The sequence below is a fragment of the Ischnura elegans genome, chromosome 4 (genome assembly GCF_921293095.1).
Source record: "Ischnura elegans chromosome 4, ioIscEleg1.1, whole genome shotgun sequence".
Taxonomy (NCBI): domain Eukaryota; kingdom Metazoa; phylum Arthropoda; class Insecta; order Odonata; family Coenagrionidae; genus Ischnura; species Ischnura elegans.
This window is the reverse complement of record NC_060249.1, coordinates 40,833,387-40,850,894: the sequence shown is the minus strand read 5'-3', so window position 1 is coordinate 40,850,894 and position 17,508 is coordinate 40,833,387. Positions and strand designations below refer to the sequence as shown.

The window sequence follows — 17,508 nt, the reverse complement described above, 5'->3', positions numbered from 1 at the left end:
TGGGGTGAAGTCAGTGAATATTACAAAATAGGTTGTCTGCTAGCACATGACAGGGGTGGGGGCAAAGTGAGCTAACTGGTGAAAACAAGAAGTCGGATGAAGCCGAGGATCACAAGGGTGTGCCGCTGCCTACTAATGCAACATGGTTCATGCTTTACATGAATGCCTCGATTATATTAAATATATATCTGTCATTTCAGATAGTTAGACTATTTTTTGCCCATGTGATCCATCTCACCACATATCACTGTGACGGCGAAAATGTTGTTTTTTGCGTAACTGCACATTGCTCTCGTAAATGAGTGTACTTGAAATGGCGTTTGGTGGATAATAATTTTTATATCAGACAGAAATCCATATAGTAGTGCAAATGCCGAGTGGAGTGCAAACATTTTTAGCGAGGTGGCGTGTTCCTTTAGAATATTTGAAGGAGATATTAGTGAAATCAGTTACATTCCCAAAGTATTTCCTAAATTTCCAATATTCCTAACAGCTAAATTCCTGTATGAATTTGTTAAAGAATATCACAATTACTCCTGCGTTTCCTGCTGCATAGGTAACCATGTCAAACATTCCAGCATTCATTGTTTTTTTCGTCCATCCCCTTGAAAAATCATAGATTGAGGTTCCTCTGTATTGTCTATCACCCTAGAGCCCACTAGGTGACTCAAACTAGCAGCCTGCTTCCTGAAAAGGGTAAAATCCAAGGAGGTAGTAGAGTGAAGGTCTGCCAATGAGATGGAGTGGGAAGAAATATGATGCTCTGAAAGATATCTATTTCCTATTGCTTTCAATTAACCTGATCTGGAAAGACCTTTCTCACTTCTCTTATCCATTCATCCTCACCACCCCATAACCCCTTCCACTTCCAATAGAGGCGACCCTAGCTTCCGCGTTATAAAACCCGTTAAAAAGATGATTTCGAATCGCGGTTAAGCCCCTTAAAAATTATGTAGGTGTTAAAAGCTAAGCTGGAAGAAGAATTAAGTGAAGAGCTGTGTCACACCAATCTTACTTATGTTGATCAGTACTAATGATGATGAAAATTTTTAATTTTTTGAATTTTTACTTTCATAAGATGGATGTCATGATAAGCACTTGGTACTCATTTTAATGATTTTTTTATAGTACCTAGAACCAAGATTTACTAACTCATTTTCATATGCACAAAAATCCTCTGCTTAGTGTGGGGTTGTGTTATGCTATGATTTATTCCAATTTTCTTCTTTTGGCTAGGTGGAGAGATATCACTAATGTTGTAATCAACAAACGCTGCTTTGGGATTGAGTGTCATAGTCCTGAAGAAACGGTGCAGTTTACATTTGAAGATGCTGCAATGGCAAAATATGTGTGGAGAATGTGTGTTCATCAGGTATGAGATATCATTTTGGTGCAGTTTTTTTTTCTTACCATGTTGGAGAGGTTGGTCTATTTGGCGTCGTTGAAATCTGAGATAACTTACTTAGTTATTAGTTTATTTTGCATTTCGTAAACACAGCAAAACATCTATTAAGTGAACCTCTTTACATCGTAAACCTTCATACTTCGCACCACCCTTACGGTCGTGTCAGATTTACATGTAAATTTGTAGGCAAACCTCTCTTGGTTCAGACCTCTTCATCTTGTAAAACCTCCACTTATCATAGCAAGAAGACACCCCGGAGATGGCCTAACTACCTCCGCAAATCGTACCGAGAGAAGTAGAGACCATTAATGCGGCTGCGATTACAGTAACATTTTCAGTGATGTTTCATGCTTATTTTTTTCGCATACACCTTAATATGCTCTAATTTTCACGTTAACCATTAGTAATGGCCATTTTGCTTCATATGAGAGCATACCAAATAGTAAATAAGAAGAAAGTATCCAACTTTCCCAATCATTTTAAGTGACTGTAGAATTAAGAGAGAACACTTTTTTCCCCTCGAATCGTGGTAAAAATCGCACAATAGTGCTCACTTTCTGTTATTAATGGCTCTATTTTCCTATAAGTGCTCTTATACTATGTTCAATAAATATCACTAAAACCTCTCTATAGTGAAACTCCAAAATCAGATTGTCCAAATTTTGGTCCCCTCCATTACAATATAAAGAGGTTTTTACTGTATAATGATACTATGACCTTCAGCAATTTATCCAATCGCTACTTTCAAATTTGTTATCTTATAGTTGGTTTTACTTTTTTGTATACAGATTGTTTTTCTGTGGCTTACTGATCCCCTTCTTAATTTGAAAGTTACATTTCTCAGTTTTCTGTGTCAAAAGAGGAGTCAGCTACACAAAACAAAGGCATGTTTTTTGTGTGTTGTGAAAAACAGTTTGGAGGGTAGTTTATTTTCGTATACATTCATTCATGTACTTAGAATATCCTGAGAGAAATCTTCCTTCTGTACATGTAGCCTACAATTTTTTTATGACCATGTAATTGCAGGAGATATTAGGATCTAAGCAGATATGTTAATGCAAATCACCAATTAGCACATCACTTATTATGAAGAACAAGTATTGGGATTTGCAATCATTTTTCAGAGATGGTCCAAGGGTGGGACCCATTGCTTTTTCTATTATTGAACCAATTCTTTATACTTTAACTCTTCAGTAGATGCGTGGGCCACATGGGTGGCGCCTGCTGTAGAGTTAAAGAATGAAGTGCCATTTTTCTTATGATGGCATAATAAACGTACGATTTTCAGTAGCTGCTCATTATTTAGCCCTCGAAATCCTCACATTGTTGTTTGTGAGTAATCGACACCAGATTAGCAGTAAATAGTGCTCAAATGGAAGTGGGCGTATCTGGGCCACATTTGTGGCCCACGTGCCTGTGTAACATTTTTTTGTCAGTATCACTTATAGCTGTGAAGCAAATTTTTAATGATATTTGACTGCTTTGACGAGTAAACAATTTTTGGCATGTTATGTTTCTTTTATGGATACCTCATCTAGTGGCCTGCTTTCTTCCCTCCTTTGCAGGGGAGGGGGGCAGGAGTGCATTTTGTTCCACTATTAATTAAAAATGTGTTCCATAGTGACAAAAAGTTCACTAAACAATAAAAAAGTCCAAATAAATTGTTTGTAAAAAAAGGTTTACAAAGTGGTGAAAACTTATGGAAATAAAATAAAATTTTGTTAGGGCCACCAGTGTGGCCCGCGTGCCCGGCCGTGTAACAAAATGAACTGAAGGGTTAAAAAAAAATACATTTAGGCAATCAGAATCCATCCCTCCAAGGTTTATAATCCATCATCAAAGCCTTCATACGCAAATGGAACATACCACAACCTGATGATTCCTTAGTGTTTTGCTTTAGTTAACTACAGTGGAACCTCGTTAAAGCGAGTACGGGCTATTACGAGACCCCCTCAATTACGAGAGATCGCCGAGGAACCATCAATTGACCCTATAATAAGCATATAAAAAAATTCGTTTTTACGAGGCCCTTTTGGTGTTGGCATTCGCCATAAGGAGAGTTTCCATCACTGGAAAACCTTCACCAAGAGTCCCTAAGCTCTCAAATTTCTTGTGATACGTTAGAAATGAAGGTAACATGGAGTGCTCAGTCTCAAATTCATGTAGTAAACTGTCGTTCGATAAATAAGTAGTTCATTTTGGTGAAAATATTGTGGCATTAACATTCGCAAATGCTTGATCTTCTTTTGTTCCTCGGGCGGCAGAAAGCAGTCGGCAGCATATCTGCACGTCCGTGAGTTGCGCGAATAGAAAGCATTCGATGGTAGACACCATGGCCAAAAACACTAAACACGTCTAAGCAAGGGATAGATAGCGAATGGAGAATTTCTAGAGTTCGGAAGGTTGGTTATACTAATTCAAAGCACCAAAGCGTTATCTCCCGTCGTAATTGCTAGTGATTCCTGCAGTGTAAACCCGACGTCGTGGAAGATAGGACTATAATCCTAAGTATCTTAAGAAGTATTCCCCACGTGATATAACGTAGACGAAACGGAACTCTTTCACAACCTACTCACCGACATAACCCTTGCAGTACGAGGTTTTTCTTGCAATGATGCTTCTGAGGTTGGTAGTGCACCTTAGCGATGGTGTAGTATGTACGACACCATGATACTCAGCGTGAATAGTCCAGATGGACGTATTTATATTCTGCTGCGGTTACAAGTAATAGTCACAATCACAATGTTCTATTCACAAGGGTGAACTATTCGCGTCAGTGTTTGGAGTCGTAATGGCGCTCTCTTCTGTCACCGGGGTGGCCGGGCATCCCCTGGTAGCCGCCGGAAGAACTCAGAGAACAACTGACTCTCGTTTGGCACCGCCACAGATGCCATATGTGAAGAGCTGATGCTGCGCTTTTAGTATATTTAATTAAAAAAATTCTGCATTCCTTTTTCATGTTTCGCAGTCATTATTGAGAATGTTAAATCAAGGGCCTTAGGGTCTATCAGATGCGTATACCTTTCCGTTTCTTTGTCGCAAATATTACCCATGCGAGTTATATTCCTCGCAGTTTCTTGGAGCTTGCTTTTGTTTTACTTAAATGACATCAGCATAATATCTGCGTTATTTTTTTCGTGAAATACTATCACGTTAGTATCTTTCCTTATAATACCAATTTTAATTCAAATCGTTTTTATTGCAGTGCCGTGGTAAACTCAGTGTACTAGTTCAAATACGTCACGAGCGTAACACTCAGAAAGGAACTTTTTTTAACAACGGCAATTTTAATCACATCATTTTGCATGCTTAGCATACTTTTTACCGTAGATAATGAAGATATTACATTATATGATAGAAAAGTCTTCCGAGGCAGGATCGTTATACATCGTTTTCGTCTGCAGAAACAAATGCAGTACGTTATTTCACTTATCTGCCGCTTAACGTACAGGAATAATAAACATACACCAATGGAAACATTTGAGGCATTAAATAACCGCAATACCGTTTTATCAGTTATTTTTGGAATTTTCAGTGGAAAATACCAAAATAAAAGAATGATCACGTAAATGCACTAATTAAGTACAAGTAAGAAAAATGGCTTCGTCGGTTGTGCATTGGCATAATGATTGACAAAGCAATGCTTTGCATGATTTTTATTCAGTAAGGCACTTATGAATTGTTTGAATAGTTAGTTGTTGTTTAGGTAAGGAAATTTAGAGATTCAAAAAACATCGCCTTTCGTCTGGATTTATGCTTACGGTTATCGGATGGAAATTTCTCTGTCACCGCACCTTTCCTGTTCCTGTATAACTGTTCGTAATAGGTATATTGGCTATTATTTGCTCCACCTCCGGTAAAGCGACAATTCACTATAGCGAGTGTTTATTTGAGCACAGTCGGGTCTTGTTTTATCTAGGTTGCACTATATAGGAAAAATGTTCTTGCAGTGAATGAATACATTAAAAAATTGCCTCTGCTGTGATCAATGTTAGATGCCAATGCCAGCAAATGTTAGATGCCAAACGTATTGAAATGATAAGACCGAGTCCTACTTTCCTCTCAGGACTTGAATCAATTTTCAATTATTTTCTGATGAAATTTCAGGGTTAGTCCCTTTTTTACGAATTTTCTTTTCTTCTTTTATAATTCTTATGTATATTTCAGCATACTTTCTACATTCAACATGAACAACTTGTGGAATCAGCCAGCATGGCTGGAGAAAATGGTCTTCCTTTCCTGCCTCAGCAAGCTGGTGAGCTTGGAAGTGGTGAAAATGGTCCTAAAGGGCAAACAGTTGTGCAGGGAACTCCGCCTATGGGTAGTCACCCCCATACAATTCATCAGGTAGCTGAGGTAAGAAGATCCTACTAATATTTTTTAATTACATATCTATGTATTTCTACAGTAATCAACAATTCAAATCCTGCCAAATCATGTATTTGTGTGACCTCATACAGTGCAAGTTTGGTTTAAGGAGTTATCATTATCCTTGGAAAATCATAATCTAAATAAAGCATTCATTATATCCGTAGGTGAAGGATGAAGCCCTTTAATTCCCATATTTATCCCTTTTTTTACAGCTTTTATTTCATATTTGTGTTATTTCTCTTAGGAATAAGGTCTGAGCTTCCCTTTACTTGCTCATAATTGTATATTTTTCAAATATTTATCGCAAAACAATAATTGGTGCTTGTACCTTAAAAGCATACACCTGTGGCTGCATGTCACACAATAAGTAGTTACGAGATCATGGACATGGGATTGTCCAGGAACAGTAAGATGAATCAAATAAGTGTGCAACAGCAGAAATTATATTCTAGACACCACGCCAAACAGTCACATCACCCAAATTATACAAGTGGCAGTCGTAGTGGGACACAGTTCTAAGAGCATGCTGTGCAATCACACCACCCGCAATACCTAGAAACAGGAAACATAGAGCTCTCATGAAAGGAATTGACTCGCAATTTCTCCATTGCACATCATGAAGCCACAGGTTCTTGGATATGTTGTGGGGTTCTTGGACATACTGTGGAACCCAGATCTATCATCCCACATTTATTGTTTTCCCACATTCATCATTCACCGTTCCTGGTCCCAGTTAAGTTCCATACAGACAATGTAATTTTTTCCGGTATCTATTGTTCCCCAAAATATCGTTTTCTGGCACTGATCGTTTGAAGATCATGGTCCTGACGAATAATTTTCCCGCATCTATCGTTTGATGAAAATGAGAAAAAATATATACACCCATGCCTCACTTAGTGCAAGAGATGAATAAAGCTGGACCTCATTTGTGAAACTTTCAGTGGAGAACCAAAAAAAGTTTCATAAGTGAGGAAGTTACATATGTGAGGTTTTTTGGTATTTAGCATTTAATCCTTTTCAATAGGGGCCGGTTCGTTTCCAGGATGTAATTACTCATTTGGAGGCAAGAAATCAAACCCTAATAATCGTACTTACAAGCAACACCACAGATGATGTGTTACTTAAAGAGAAACATAATTTTGCATTCCTGAACAACATTACCCACGGTTGAACGTCGTGGTTGAATTGCTAGCATTTCTGGCACTAAGCCGCAAGGCTATCATACTGGAGAAATTTCAGAATGGTGATACTTAATGTTCACAGAGAATCTAATTTTCCAAAAAAATTGGCTCATTAACACCAGTTTTCAGGAAATTCATTTTACCACCCAAGGACAAACCAAAGATTGGAGATTGAAGAAATGAGATACATGAGGAAAGTCATCCAAATTAACCCCATAATTTGGGAGCAAAATTCCTCTAATGCATCACGAAGGCTTCACACCCTGTGGGCCCGGGTTCAAGTCCTGGCAGTGGCAGAAACTTTTCAGAGATGGCTGTATACCTGCTTAAGAGTAGTGTGGAGGGAATTTCCAGTGCAACACACTCTATGGCAGATGGGATGTTAAGCCCTAGTTAAGCCTATAGTTACAACCTGGCTAATTCCAACACAGGGTTTCTATCCTCCCTCCCTAACTCATGGCAAAAATGACCCCAGCTGTCTAATTACCATACCATAGATAATACAGAGCACATGGAACCCGGTAGTGGCAAAAATATAGGGGGGGGATGAGGGAATAGACCCCTCCCTCCCATAGCCTCAGAAAAATGAAAAAAAAAATATTTTAAGCAATTGTTTAGTTTTGATATACAGCAACAGCATAAGTTTTTAGACGAACCCTTTCCCTTCAAAGGTGCACCATCATTTACGATTTCACACTTTTGATGGACCACAGTCGGAAGCACAGATGTTTTAGCTACTTATGACGGCATAACTAGTTTTGTTGATAAATTTTTTGCCGTAGTTCGTATAAACAAATTCCATTTGCTCCTGGGGACTGAGCCTGATGTTCGTTATTTCAAAACATTTCATATTTTCTAAACTTTGCATTTTCGAAAAATGCCATGCATTTACCAAAGGCTTTTTACCAGGACGACAATTTCACCACGAAGTATTGAAAATTTCATAATGTCCTGCTTCGTATAATCGAGAGTTTCCTATACCTCCCTGTCTTAACCAGGTGCTCAGTGATTAGCTGTGGTTTCATTTGGGATTTTGGAATTTTGATCATTATGATTTTTGCATAGAGTGATCAAGGTGGGTTTCCAGGGGGTCTATTCTCTAACTCGAAGCTCCCGTCGTGGTAGCTTCGAACTAGCTACCAGAATTGGCTACCAACCTTATTCTCTAACATGGAGTAGCTTTCTCAGACCGAGAATTTCTGGTAGCTTTCTCAGACCGGATATGGGGTATGAGAAATATTTCGTACGAACTCAGATTTTACTCTTAGAACCAATGAAATCGCTCGTTTCATTTCGTAACCTGCAGGAAAATCATAATGTAGTCGTTCTCGGCTGACTTTTTCTTCTAGTTGAAATTAATGTGCTTTGTAAATTACGAAATGCTGAGTGCCTTCAGCTTTCATAATAATAGAAATACGAATAATAATAGAAATACGTAGAAATAATTATATTTGGCTAAGCGGCTTTTATATCAATTCAATAGTTTCGATCGATGCAGCAGTTTATGTCACGATTGATAATCATGTAGGCCATGTAAATATAATGAAGAGAAAATGTTAATAAACTACCAACACATTAAACCAATGCTATCACTTTGTCGTTCTAATTCCCGAGAACTTTACACTCAGCGCTCCTTATGCTTTTGCCTGTTTGATGCAAAAATTTTGATGACCAACTGTTTCTGTGCAGAGATTGTTCCTTCTTGCACTGCGAGAGAATATCGCAATAACATGTGCATACGATAAGTGTATATTATTTCGGGAATATCTTCAACAAAGTTAATGGGAAGGTGGAGAAAATTATGTTTGAAAGTTACGTCATTTCACTCAGATTGGCCTAAGCAATCATTTTAGGCTCACAATATGCTTCAATCGATATTTACACAAAACTCGACTGTCGTGCCGTTCTCACGACGGCTAAATTAATATTTAAATGGTTTTATGAATAAGTATTATATGCCAACCGCCAAGCTTGCACTATTGCAAGCGAGGGCGATTCATTAGAACTTGACCATCATTGTGAAAAAACAACCTATTAAACGTAGTTCCTTCTCCCAATATTAAAGTCATATTATATTATTGTTTTTGTGATGACTTCCTCCGTGGGCTTCTGGAATATCCATGGCTACACTTTCTCAAAATTCAAAACAAATACACCAACTTAACTACCGGCACTGAAATTAAATGCGTATATACGGCCAAAGACACACAAATGAAAGCAGAATGATATCATGAACACATTTATTCATTGGAAGAGCAAAAAATTTATTAATAACTATCATGAAACACCTTACATTGCATTATAACACAATAATATATCCACCTCTCTCCGGTCTGCATCTATGTAACACTAAACTCTCTTCACACAATCACTTCACAACAAAGATCGTTGCTAATAATGCACGGTAAAGTTAATCATAAATGTATAAACACTTGCAAAAATAAGACATCCATCTCTGTGCAGTGGATACATTGGCATTGGTAATGATTTCAACGCATCAATTTGTACCGTCACTACAACAGTCTCTCGCAACATCAATAATAATCACTGTTTTCGGGGTTTTTCTTCTCACTAGTAATGACTTCATGCAAAATAAGATTTCACGTGATATAAAATGATTGAAAGTAACATTTTTCTTCTCCAAATAATGAAATCAACTAGTTAACGCGATCGATAGTTCACTCCGAAACATATATGTTTAGTCACGAAATTTGTCACTCATGCCCACTACTTTGTTAAGAATACAATAATTGAAGGCTTCGAATAATTTACGCAGCATTCCCGACCTCATTAAAGAAAATAATTACGCAAAACAACAAAAATAGTCAACACTTTTCTTGTTTACCACTCAATCGCTAGCCGTGTCAAGAAAGACTGATGGGATAGAACAAAACATTAGCGACACGCGCCACTTGGTTCACGGCGGTTCATAGGAATTCCCATGGCCCTATGGGAATTCCCTATGTATTTTGATGGTAGCTAGCTGAAGCGCGGGGTTCGAGGGCGCGCTTCGCGAAGCTACCGTGGTAGCTAGTTTGAAGCTACGGAAGTAGCTTCAAATCCCATAGAGAATAAGGGTTGGAGCCTAATAAGCTACCGGTAGCTTCTGCAAGCTCCCTTCGCCGGAGCTTCAGCGTTAGAGAATACAAGTGGGAGCAAGTAGCTTAATTAAGCATCTTTCCACCAGAAAGCTACCGCGCTTCGAGTTAGAGAATAGACCCCCAGGTGCCACTTAGTGATAAGGCCTTAATCTTGGTTTATATTATTTATTCTTTTGACTGATTTCTATGTGTTCTTTCACTTAGTGTTCCCAAAAGTTAGAGCAGAGCAGGCAAGTATTTTGATAAATAGTGGTCAAATTCAATGCAGTGTTCAAGGATGGCTGATTTCATATCATGTCATAATCTTAAATGCCTCAAGTGTTCTGTGGGGCAGGTCTCAATTGTTTGTCTAGTTTCACACATGTAGGCTTTTGCTTTTTATTTCTTGCCTGTTAAAACTTTTTCTGTGCCATAACTCTTCCTAATGTTCTTTTCATCACTTGACTTTATCTTAATTTTCAATCAAAAGATATCCCTTCTTGTTTATTTTGGTTTAGCATCTGACATTCTATTCCTTTAAGAGGCCCATAATTGGCAATGGGGAACTTGCATGGGTCATCAATTGCTCTAAAAATGATTTTGAACAAGTAAAATGGATACATTAGCTTGCAAAAATACCTAAATTTTTCCATTCATCATCAAAATAAATTTTAAAAATTGACTTTAAAATCGAGAAAAATTTCTCTGAGCCGACCACCATGCGAAGACACCCGAGCATTGCCGAGGCCAGGCATGACGTCATAGGTGCCTAAACTACCATAGGGAGTTGGGAAATACACTGAGCGCATGCTGCAAAATTTTTTTTGAGGGAGTATTTAGCCGTTCATCATCACTTTATTTTGTTCTGTTGTTCTTGGGCAAGTTTTCCTATTACTAATGTGCCACAATTATAACTAGGGATATTAATAATGCGACATCGAGATGATGAAGTACAAGCGATTCACTTCGTATATTTTAGTTATCAGAAAAATGGATGATAACATTGCCGCTCGTTCGAATTGTACTCCTGAAATTCATCTACATCTACATAATACCTTGCAAGCCGCAGAAAAGGTGTGTGGCAGGGGGTGATAGGACACCAGCCTTTTTTTGGGATACCAAAAATTGATGCCACGACCCTCTTAGAATTTGTTATGACAAATTATTGCTATGCGTCGGCAGCAAATCGAGATGTAAAAGAAACTTGTAATACTGAAGGTTCACAATCGTAAGCTTACGAGCTGTTTTGTTGAATTTGGCAACGCCGTATTAGCGGAGAAGGTAGTCCTATCCATCCTACGTTACGAATTCAAAGCAAAACAGTCTGCACACAATCCACATGTGAGATCGCGAATCGGTTCCGCTGACAACACGCAAGCTACTACCTATTTCAATAATATAGGTAAATCCATGAACAATATACTAGCATATACCGTAAAAATATATTTGGAAATAGGCAAATACAATTATCAAAAACTGGAAGTCACTACCATTCTTATATTCATCACGTACAACTTACAATAACAGAACTCGTTATGATGAAAATAACTATTTATTCACTGATTTCAAGCCTTAAATTAGCCCATGCAAGTGACACAGGTGACTTTTCTCACTATCATTCGTTGAAATAATAGAATAACAAACTTCACTCACAGTTTTGATCTTGATAGCTTGATCGTGAAATGTCATATCTACGGTGAACAACGGAGGTGAACACACCACTGACAATTTTTACACTACTGTTAGACTTTTATCGATAGCGTAATAGCACTTTTTACAATTCAATCACCATGGAACACTGATAACTCTTGGCCGATATTTTTCAAACTTGTCAAACTATGTGCATTACTACCGCTGGCACTGTGATTATTAGCAGTAGCTTAACGGGAGATGTCACGTTGAAAATAACACTATTTTGGCACAAAAAATGTTCATAAAGATCTCCAATCACCAAGCAAAAGTTGTATTGACTGGAATTCACCTGATAATACAAGCACAGGCAGTCCTAGACGACGAATTCTCTGGCACCTATGAATAAATGGATGAAGTTATTGTATATAAAAGCATAGCGGACACTAGTAAACATCAAAATTGTTCTAAATACATACTTAAATGAATGATATGCTGTCGATACCATTAACGTATCAATCAACGTAACTTACAATTAACGTATCCCTCTTCCAACGGCCGTGGCTCAGACTCCTACAACGGTGTTATCTAGGTATTATAAAATTTTTGGATTAACTGCTCCAGTTTTATATTTTATGTCCTTACTCAGATATTAATAATATAAATAATGAAAAATATGAGGGCTTCCGAGCCTCTACCGTAGTATATTTTACTTTAAATAGAAAATAATCAACACCTCTCACAAACGAAGCACTCACAACTGCTGGCAACTATTACAAACAATCACAACAATTGCTTCGTGTGATGTGTAGGCACCTTTGACGTCATCGAGGCTTCGTCGGCAGTGGCTTGGGGAGGGTGAAGGAGTTTTTGGCATGCTTTAAAATTCCTTATATTTATCATTGAATATCTCACGAAGGAAAACTTAGATTTACATGCGGTTTTCTATGTTGAATTCAGAAAAGAATTTCCTGTCCGCCTGTGAAATAAAAAAATATTCATGCAAGTTCCCCATTTGGCAGTTTCCCTGTTACCACACTTAGAGAATGGCAAAAAGTATTTCATGCTTTTCTGTGATGGTATGCTTCCTGTTCCTATGGAGTTTTTCATTTAAATTGATGTTTCCCTAATCCTTCGAGCATTTTTTAATGTTTTTTTAGTCTAATTTTAAATTGATGCCAAGATAATTTAATTTTAAATGAGTAGTGTAACTGAAGTTTCTCCGATGCATGTGCATTTAAGTACTGGGCATTATCGCGTAAGTGTGATAGTCATTTCATAATCTCCCTGCTAGCATTAACCCACTCTGTAGTCCCTGCCTTTAACCATTTTTTTTAGGAGGACCAATTACCAGGCAGTTCTGTCATATCCTATCACAGGGATGATATTGGTCTTGAGCAAAGAGTGGGAAGCTGTGGTGGGGGCATTGAGGCAGTATCAGGTCAAGGAGTAGCTGATGACAATTATCCTGTTTTGCAGGTAAAGAAAAGAATGTAAATCATGAATTCAGAGAAAGTTCTCCTTCAGATTACCTTGATCTTATTGAAATTAAAATATTACAATGAGAAATATAAGAAGTTCAGTTTATAGTCAAGTAATATTTAAGTTAAGTCCCAAGTTATATTTTTTCGAATAAGTAATACATTTGGGAGTAAGTAACGCATCCAGTTAGGAATTTGCAAAACAAACCTTGTAATGCTATGGTTAAAAATAGGCAGTATGTACCCATTAAACACCAGAAAGTAGGCATTGTACCTGGCAGAACAATAGACGTAAACAGGTAAAGGAAAACAAGGAATTGATAAAGGAAGTTTGATAAAGATAGAGAGTGGTCACAGCCTGGCACAGCAGGAGACAAAAAAGAGAAAAGAGTTACGAGAAAGAGAATCTTAAGGTTAGGAAGAGAAGAGAAGACAAAATGGATTACAGGATGCAAAAAAGAGAAACTGAAGATGAAAAAGAAAAAAAGGAACCTAAGGAGTAAATGCAAAGGAGGTTGGCGCGGTACAAGTACAGACGAAAGGCTAAGAAGAAATCAAAGGTGCGAAGGTACGCTCCGACTTGACTTTGTGAAGGGAAATTTACCAAGGACATCCACACTGATAACCTTTACCAGAGCATGATAAGTGCAAAAAGGAGTGATGCACAAAGGTTAAGAAAAGACTTAGCTGTAGAAGTGGTGTCAGCAATACATTGTATGCTTCACAGATTATGATTGATTCCATTGTCGAATTACAACAGGATGAAGGAGCTAAACACAATCAAACTAATTGCATCCAATAATGGGTACTCCGAAGTTCCCCCCTTTCTCCACCTCCACTCTACCACCCCTCTGACGCCTTCAAGGGTATAAATTCTATGTACTGATACTTGTAATTGCCAGATGATGATACGCTGTATCGAAACCGGTCGCAAATATATTTTATTTTGTGAAACAGCTAAGTCTTTTCTTAACCTTTGTGCATCATGAAGGAGTTTCACCATGTTACGCCAACCACCATCGCATTCAAAAAGGAGTGGCAAAATTTAAAGATTTTCCTCATTCTTGTCAGACTATCCAGAAATATTTATATTCTGTTAGATAAAAAAACTTTTGGGCTATGTTGCTGCGTCAATTTTTGGGTGGCCCCTATGTTTCCCTACCAATGTTGGTCTCTTTTTCAAGGGAATCTGGGAAAGATTCACTTAAAAAAGCAACCAGCATCGGTTGGGTAATGTTGGGGCCACCGAAAATTGACATAGCCCAAAAGTTAATTACAGTGGAACCTCGATCTATTGTTCCCACATTAATCATTTTCCCGCATTCATTGCTCACCTTTCCTGGTCCCAAATAAAGTCCCATGCAGATAATTTAATTTTTAAGAACCTTAGTCCCTGTCGCGGCAGTTATAAAATGAACTTTATTACGAAGTTGTATGGGTAAGCAACGTATGGGCAGTTATAAAATGAACTTTATTACGAAGTTGTATGGGTAAGCAACGGCATTTAGGTAGATATACACTACAGTATAACATAATCATTGCGCTACGTTCAAGTTCTCCTCCTGCACTGTGCCCAAGACTGGAAATTATGGTTCTTTCTTCAGTAGGATATACATCAGTTTCCACGTAGTGTCATATAATGAGCTTCAATTCTATGGAATCATGGTGATCAATTCATTACCGCTCGTAAATAGGCCGCACGGTAAGTCCTTTTCTTGTGAAAATTTTATGCATGAAATTTTAGAAGTGTGCATTTTGGAAAAATTATGGGGAGCCTGAAATTTCAAATTTGGCGCCTTTGGAGTTGGCCGATGCAACATGGTGTGGCATAACGGAATTCGCACTTTGATTACAGTCTGGACAAAGTATCAAATAATCTGTTTTGAAGTCAGGAACTGTTCAGCGTTTCGTCTGTTCTTCCTTCCCGTGGACAGCAAATTTATTTCGGTTTCAGCAGTGTCGTCCGCAGAGGTAGATCAGTTTATCACAATCGTGAATTAACGTATTGTCATGTAATGTTGCATTCTGCAGGATACCACACTTTTCGACTTGCATAGGTTTATCAACTTACAAACAAGGTATCGTAAGGCATCTTGTATGTATATCGAGGTTTTACTGTATTTCTTAATAATTTAATCGCGTATATCGTATATCATACACAAAACTTTGAAGCTATTCCACAGCACAACTAGGTAAGGTATGTTTTTTTTATATGATTCGTAAAAGAAAAGCTCATACGAAGTTTGTTAATACGAACATCTGGTTTTTCGGTCATGTGAACTTCGTAATAATGAGAATCTACTGCATTGGATTAAAATTAGTGATGGGTCGATTCCAAAATTTTAACGATTCCGATTCTACCAATACTAGAGATGGGTCGAATAGCAGATTTCTCGAACTCGAATATCGAATTCGAATATTAAATCATTGCTCGAATATTCGAATACCTCGAATTTCGAATACCTCGAATACTAAATGATGAATGCTGGAATGTTTGACTCGGTTGCCTATGCAGCAGGCAACACAAGATTTTGGGGAGTAATTTTGATTTCCTTTAAAGGATTTGAACAGGAATTTAGCTGATTAATGGAATATTTTAGTTTTATGGAAACAATTGGGCATATTATTAATTCAACTAACATCGCTTTACCCCCACTCCTGCTGCCAAGTGCTAGCTGACAATCTGAGGCATTTTGTAAAATACAAGCTCTTCTCCACCGGATTTTCTTCAATTATTTTCAGTCCATCTTTGGGAGCTCTCACGAGATGAGAAGATGAATTGGAATTGCTATCAGGGAGAAACCAAATATCCTGAGAAAATTTCCCTTCGTCTGGGACTGCAACAATAAAGATTTATAGCACCACTCATAAATTGTAACTTGATATATGTTTTCGGAAAAAAATACCACATCAACTTCCGAGAAGCTCTGCTGCTCATATCGAGTCTCGCCAGAATGCCAAGCCTCCGTCCTATTTTGACATTTATTTCCTCGCGTAAAATGCTTAAATAAAGTCAGAAATGCGTCGCGTTTGGTCTTGTTCTTTTTTAAATTACGCGCACATTACGAGTATTTCAATCCAATAAAGGGGTAATAATAATTGCCGAAAGTCATTGTTAGACACCTTTCAGGCTAGTAGATGACTCATGCAGCAGTTGACCTCCAGAAAGGGGGAAATTCGAAGCAGGTAGGTAGAAAAAGGTCAGTGGGTGAGAAAAGGGGGTGGGCGCTAGACACGTTTTTATTTTTCTCGCGTAACTTGATATTTTTTTCGAAGCTAAGGTCTTCGTAATATGATCCCTGAGTGAGCTGGGACCTTTTACTTTTTCGGAGAAGAGGAAACCCTCAGAGGGGGACAGCGGATCTTGGGAAATGCGCTAATGTTACTATCCCACGGCACTCATGCAGCAGTTGAGCTCCAGAAATGGGGAACTTCGAAGCAGGTAGGCAGAAAAAGGTCAGAGGGTTAGAAAAGGGGGGCGCGAGACACGTCTTTATTGTTCTCGTGTAACTTGATATTTTTTTCGAAGCTAAGGTCTTCGTAATATGACCCCTGCCCGAGGGAGGACCTTTTGTTTGATTTTGGAGAAGATGAAAGCTTCAGAGTGGGTGAGGTGAATGCTGAATGGAGGCGAATAGCAGATCGTGGGAAATGCGCCGATGTTACTATCCCACGGCACTGGAGTTTCCAGGTGGGGGAAACCGGGGATTTTCGGATTTTTTCACCGGATCAATTTAGGTTCCCCATGTCGAACTCTTTTCACCGCTCTAACCCGCGAATTTGATGTAGTTCGTCAACTTGCCTATAACGGCGCTGCATTCACTAAAAGACTAGAGTTCTGTGCATTTTTCCGAGTCAACTACCAACGACGTGCGCGCGACAGTGTACGACGCGAAATTCAAAGTATTCGAGGTATTCGAGGCGGTACTTTTCGCATAGCTATTCGAGACCTCGAATATCTAATACTTTCTAGTATTCGAGGTAATCGAGTATTCGCGGATACTATTCGCACATCTCTAACCAATACCGATTCCATCGGTTCTGACGCCATAGGCTCCAAGAAAAATATCACTTGATTCCAGGCTACAAGACAACCACTTGAAAAATTATTACCCTGTGAAAGAATTAGTTGACAAAAGCATCTTTCATATTATCACTATGTAATTAAAATATAATAGCTAAATTTCAAAACAGAGCATACCAGAAAAGTGGTGTTACCTCATAGGTATGGCTTTAGAATATTAGCACTCATGTTTAAATTTAAAATAAAAGTATCTCCTTTAATATCAATCTTTTATTGAAAATATCATATCATTATCAATAATGTCTCACAAATTTAGTCTCCTTTTACAGATTTTAAA

General features: G+C 38.1%; 1 protein-coding gene across 2 annotated transcripts in view; it reads left to right on the top strand.

Annotated features, from left to right (window-relative positions):
* The window catches only part of LOC124157337 (tyrosine-protein phosphatase non-receptor type 14), a 67,019-nt gene that overhangs the window by 15,682 nt on the left and 33,829 nt on the right, over window positions 1–17,508 (top strand). The window contains exons 8-10 of one of the 2 annotated variants that reach the window (XM_046531975.1): window positions 1,237–1,372; window positions 5,573–5,761; window positions 13,005–13,145. In XM_046531975.1, coding sequence (XP_046387931.1) covers window positions 1,237–1,372; window positions 5,573–5,761; window positions 13,005–13,145 — 466 coding nt within the window. The remainder of the gene's footprint in view (window positions 1–1,236; window positions 1,373–5,572; window positions 5,762–13,004; window positions 13,146–17,508) is intronic. The other variant, XM_046531976.1, reaches the window with a different exon arrangement.